This window comes from Fistularia commersonii, chromosome 4 (genome assembly GCF_037954325.1).
Source record: "Fistularia commersonii isolate RoL2024-O1a breed Wild chromosome 4, RoL_Fcom_v1.0, whole genome shotgun sequence".
NCBI classification, from domain to species: domain Eukaryota; kingdom Metazoa; phylum Chordata; class Actinopteri; order Syngnathiformes; family Fistulariidae; genus Fistularia; species Fistularia commersonii.
Window position 1 is genome coordinate 405,135 of NC_141287.1, and position 5,902 is coordinate 411,036.

A 5,902-nucleotide genomic window follows, 5' to 3' on the forward strand; every position below is an offset into this window, starting at 1 on the left:
CCCTGATAACACTAGCTGTAGTTGTCAAATCATCTGGAAGCTCACCCTGACCACCCAGACCCTTTCTCAACTCCTCCCTGACAACCATGCAACACTCCTCCCTTTTCAGCTTCCATCACTTTGTCCTGTGCTCTGTCTTTGTCCTCTTCATCCTCCTTGTCACCAGAGTCATCTTACAAACCAGCATCCTATGCTGTCTGGCTACACTCTCACCTACAACTACTTTGCAATCACTGATCTCTTTCAGGTTACCTCGTCTATACAAGATGTAGTCTACCTGCGTGCTCCTACCTCTGCTCTTATAAGTAAACAATGTTCCTGTTTTTTTTTTTTCTGGAAAAAGGTATTCACTACAGCCATTTCCATCCTTTTTGCAAAATTGACCACCATCTGTCCCTCTGTGTTCCAAATCTGCCCATCACTTCCTCACCCCCTCTATTGCCTTAACCTACATGTCCATTGAAGTCTGCACCAATTACCACTCTCTCATTTCTGGGAATATTCTGCATCACTTCATCTAACTCATTCCAGAACTTCTCCTTCTCTTCAGATTCACATCCCACCTGCGGGGCATAGCCACTAACAACATTCAGCATCACACCTTCAATGTCCAGTTTCAGACTCATCAGTCTATCTGACATTCTTTTCACCTCTAGGACATTCCTAACAAAATCGACCTTCAAGATAACTCCTACTCCATTTCTCTTCTTGTCATTACCATAATAGTACAACTTAAAGCCTGCTCCTGAGCTTCTAGCCTTACTACCTTTGCACCTGGTCACCAGGACACACAGTATATCCACCTTCCTTATCTGCATCATGTCGACCAACTCTCTACCTTTTCCTGTCATTGTCCCGATATTCAAAGTCCCTACTCTCAGTCCCAGACTCTTTCCTTTCCTCCTCTCTCTCTGCTTCCGAATAAGCCCTCCACCTCTTCTTCTTGTTCTTGTTCTTCGACCCACAGTAGCCCAATTTCCATTAGTACCCCGTAGGTCATCAGTACCAATGGCGGTCGTTGTTAACCCGGTCCACGGTATGATATAGTTATGGTTGACTCGCATGTTTGGTTTTGGCAAAAGTTTTACGCTGGATGCCCTTCCTGATGCAACCCTCTGCATGTATTGGAGAGACACGGCCCAGTGCCGCCCTGAGGCTGCATTATTCTCAGAAAATACAATGGTGTAGGAAAATTATCTGACTCTTTGTTCAAACTACTGGTGGAAAATGAAGATTGTGCATCTTTGAAATGTGTCTTTACACTCAGAGGTTTTTGTACGACGGCTCAATGAGTTTGTGTCACTGTGGTTGACGTTCGGCGGTGGAACCAGACTGGATGTTGGAGGTGAGTGAAGTCTTTGACTTTGTCGATGTTACTCTAGACTTTTTTTGAGTTTTCCCGTGAAAAGAGTTGGGTCTCCAGTGAGATCAGGTTGATTTGAGCTGAAGGACAAAGTGGACGGAGGCTTTCAGGTGGAAGAGTGGGGATAGAAGCAGTCAGACGTAGAAGAAAAGCCTGAATCCTGGCTGATATTAGACTCTGATCTTCAGGCTGGTAGGTTGAGTTTGTGCCGATAAAGTCCGAGAGTCGTCTCTCTCTCCAGTCGGAGGGGTGTGTCGGGCTTCTCCATCACTTTGTGTCGCTGTGGTGGACTTTTGGTGGAGGAACCAGACTGTCAAAGCCACACTGAAGCTGCTGAAGTGAAATGAGGTTCTCAAACGTGTGAAGTCGTGGCTGTTTTTCTGCAGAATTTCTGTGAAGACGCGGGTGTTTGAACATGTGCTGAACTGCTTTATCCGCTTGGATACTGATGGAAATGTGGTTGGAAAAGAAGTCCAGTCCTTCATAGACGATTGAAATCCTTGTGAAGACGGACTGATGGTCGTCATTGCACGTCGGATTTCTTTTCATGATTTTTACACTTTGGAGGGATTTGATAGAAGGTCGTGTGAAACTGTTTCTGCTCGATCTGCCTGTTTGCAGACTTTCAGACGATTTGCATGAGAGGCAAGTAGTTTGTACATTTCAGCAGATACTTTGGTCACAGGGTTTTAGGAGGTTAATGTCACATTTGCTCAACCAGCAGAGAGGTGTCCTAAAAGGATCCATGTCAGGACCACTATCTGCCACCTTTTGTCACCGGTAGAATAAATGGTGTTCAGTCATCTCAGTAAAGAGGAACCCTTTGGGCAGATCTGCGTCATAGGACATCAGTGCCGGATGACTTTCGATGGCCTTTCTGCTCCACCTGCTTTAAGGGACTTCTCATAAACATCTTCCAGCTATCTCTTCTTCTGATGACACACTGCTTGACCAGAGAGTATTCTGAAGATCACTGTGTTTCTGATAGTTACAAACCCTTGCTGCTAGATGTTCTCTCTCTTTCTTATCCTCCTTCAGGCCTGGTTCTCGACCTCTTTCTGCTCCTCCATCTTTTCTAAAGAGTATCAAAGAAAGACATTGAGCGTCTTTATTGGACTTTTGTTAATGGGAGCTCTCTGATGTTGGATTGCTGACAAAAATATATTTGTGGATGAATGTAATGAAATAATTTCATGAGGGAGTCTTGTTTTACAAAGATTGACAGATGTCACACAACTTGTGGTGAGCAGAGACCCGACACTGGTCCTCAGTGAAGTGTGTCAGTCTCTGCAGCAGCAGACACTTCACTTTCACTTCAGTCTGACTGAGGGGGTTTTTGTACGACGCTTTTTCACTGTGTGAACGTCCACTGACTGTTGATTTTATGTGCACTCTGACAGTAATAAACTGCTGCATCTTCAGTCTGGACTCCTCTGATGGTCAGAGTGAAGTCAGAGTTTGATCCACTGCCTGAAAAACGATCTGGAATTCCTGATGCTCGACGAGTAGCCCAATAAATGAGGAGTTTTGGAACTTGTCCTTCTTTCTGTTGGTACCAGGCTAGATAGTAGTCACCAGCACTATCCCGGTAAACGTCCTGACTGGTCCTACAGGAGATGGAGACGGGGTCTCCTGGAGCAGAGCTCTTTGCTGCAGGCTGAGTCACCGTGAACTGACCTCTGGACTCTGAGGATACAAACACACAAAGTCAAAGAGACTCCACGGCTTTGCGGGCTTCATCTCACACATAGTGATGTTGAGAGAGGAGAGGAGGTGGACTCTCTGGACTTTACCTGTGAAGCAGCAGCAGAGGAGAGTCCAGATGAGGACGGAGACCCGCGTCATGTTTGTGATGAGGAGGATTTGTGATGAAGGACGGCTGTCAGTCATCCAGGGTCCAAGTGTCAGGACTATAAAGAGTCCCAGAGCACTGGAGCATGGAGCTGCTGATGCAAAGTGTCTCTATGGAAATCAACGCCTGACTCCAGCCAGCACTTTCAGGGAGGTCTCATCCTTGCAGATGGTTGTTTTTTTTGTTTCTCCTCAGTTGCAGTCCACCTAAAATAGTCTTCATACTTCCAAGAAAAGAATATGCACAAAACATAGGCAAAGATACCAATGAACAAGCTGGTGTATAACATGAACAACAGACAAACAAAATCTTAACATCTGAGAAGAAAAAAGAAAGTCCTTGTGCAGAGAATGGTGATAGAAACAGCAGGTGTACAGTAGGGATGAGGATCCTGAAAGAGACATAATGAGCAAGGTGTCTCGGAGAATGTGTAGATATCAATATTGCACGGATAACAGTGCTAAGTAGAGCTGGAGGTAGTGCTCATGGAGGCCGTGAGCCGGTGCAACAAAGAGTGTTTTGAGATGTTTGTGAGCAGCATCTGCACTGAGCTTTATGTGCTTGTTGCATTGAACAGTCTGACAGCCGATGGGATGAAGGACCTGCAGTGGCGTTCCTTCTTGCAGCCAGGATGCAACAGTCTTTGGCCGAAGGAGCTGCTTAGATCCCTGCAGGGTCATGCAGAGGCTGAGAGGAGGCTGTTGTCAGTCCTCCCACTCTTAGACTTATTGGAAAGAGTTCCCTGTTGACAGTCGTCGCTAAAATGGTTCAGTGCTGAACATGTGCAGAGGTGTATCCCAGGGTTCCCTCTATAAATTCACAGAACCAAGTCCAAAAGCTCCCAATTTTACCCTTGTATGCTGATGACACTGTCATTTCCTGCTGTGTCTCATATTATTTCATGCATAAATGTATTGATCTTGTCATTGTTACAAATAGTGTGTTGGATCACTGTTTCATTGGAACTGCTCCACATGTATCTTGGACGTAGAATTAAAGTCAGTATGTTTCCAATGTCATATTTAAATTGTGATTGTTTCATGTTGTTTGTGTTTGTCTTCCTTTGCTTTCCCTCCTGTGTGATTCATCAGTCCTGCTCAGTCCAACCCTGTTCCTCATGTCTTGACCAATCAGCTCCCTGCCTGCTCACCTGTCTCTTGTTGTATCCCGTCAGTGTAGTATCTTTGCGACTTTTGTCCCAGACGACTTGTTTAAACACCAGGAAAGTCTTTGGCATGAAGATCAGGTATTTTCTTAAATTTCAGGATTGGACTCTGAAGGAGGCTCACTGAACTCTCTCATGTGTAGAAAAGAAATAATTTGAATTTATTTCTATAAATAACTAGAGTGCTACAATCCAGAATGTTGTTGCGACTGCATCAGTTCCTCTTTAGCTGAGGGAGGTTTTTGTACGACGTTGTATCACTGTGTGAACGGGTAGCTGTTACTCTGCTGACAATAATAAACTCCTACATCTTCATTCTGGACTCTGCTGATGGTCAGAGTGAAGTCAGTCCCAGACTGACTCCCACTAAAACGATCAGACACTCCAGAGAAACGGCTCGTGGCATAATAAATAAGAAGCTTTGGAGTTTCTCCAGGTTTCTGCAGGTACCAGTGCAGGTGATTGCTAACTCCTGTACTTGCTTTACATCTCATGGAGACGGTCTCTCCTGGAGCAGCAGACGGAGGTCCAGACTGAGTCAGGATAACCTCCCCGGATGAACCTGCAAAACAAGTCGGCGGAAGATTTTAGGAGACAAATTGAAGGACGTGGCAACAGAGGAGCACCGTTTCTCCAAGGTGGATGCTGCTCGTTTGGGTGTTCCTGCTTGGCATCAGAACTTGATGGCAGTGAATCTGGAGCAATGTCTCCAGAGGAGAGTCTCACCCTGGACGAGGAGCCCCACGGTGGCCAGCTGGAGGATCAGTGACTTCATCATGGTTCTGCCGGTGTGTCGGTGGTTCTGAAAGGTCTGGAGCTCTTAACAGCTGGGAGCGGAGAGGCAGGACATGTATGCAAACACAAAGTCAGTCAGCTGGAGCTGTCCTCAACATGTCCTGCTGTGTCCTCCTCACTGCTCCACACATACGCATTCGCCAGTTTCAAAGGTCTGAAGCTCAAGATGTTTGACTGTCACCGTGCATTTATTGTAGTGAATCTTCCTGCTGCTCAGAGAGTTCATTTTTGCAAAACACCCTGTTGCTTTCTTGGATCCTGGAAAAAAGCTCCCTTATTAATATTATTTTATCCACTGCTGTGACTGACTGTGGATCAATATGTTTCAGTCCAGTCACTCCTGAAGCCACAGAAGAACTGATGACCAATCGACGGTCCATTTTGACCGAGCCCATCTTCCTCTGAGCCTTCTGCTTTTTGGATTCAGGGAGCCTGATTCCAGATGTATCCTTCTTCAGAGACAGAGAATCCACCACTTCATTCAACAGGTCCAGTGCAGAGCATCTTGAGGTTCAGTGGTTCGGCCCGTTTCCTCACAGGAAGAAGGTTCCAGGTTCCACCTGGTGAGTGACTGCGTTCTCTCTGTTTGAGGTCGTCATTGTTCAAGAACTAACCAGTCATACTTGCACTCATCCTCTGCTGCCGCTTCTTTGGGGTCCCTCATCTTCGGTCCAATTCTATTCAGTTCCTACTTCGTTGATCTGCTTCTGATTTACTCAGAGGTCCA

General features: G+C 45.9%; 1 protein-coding gene across 1 annotated transcript; it reads right to left on the minus strand.

Moving 5' to 3' along the window:
• Positions 1 to 2,714: 2,714 nt before the first annotated feature.
• Positions 2,715 to 3,208, minus strand: LOC147234372 (immunoglobulin kappa variable 4-1). Its single transcript, XM_086146073.1, has 2 exons — positions 3,157 to 3,208; positions 2,715 to 3,049 (listed from the first exon to the last, which is right to left on the minus strand). Exons 1-2 carry the CDS (start codon positions 3,206 to 3,208, stop codon positions 2,715 to 2,717), a joined length of 387 nt encoding a protein of 128 aa, XP_086002199.1.
• Positions 3,209 to 5,902: the final 2,694 nt, after the last annotated feature.

Coding starts and splice junctions, on each gene's coding strand:
- LOC147234372 (XM_086146073.1), bottom strand. CDS start 3,208: ATGACGCGGGTCTCCGTCCTCATCTGGACTCTCCTCTGCTGCTGCTTC. Junction 3,050..3,156: donor CCTCTGCTGCTGCTTCACAG/GTAAAGTCCAGA, acceptor TTGTATCCTCAG/AGTCCAGAGGTCAGTTCACG.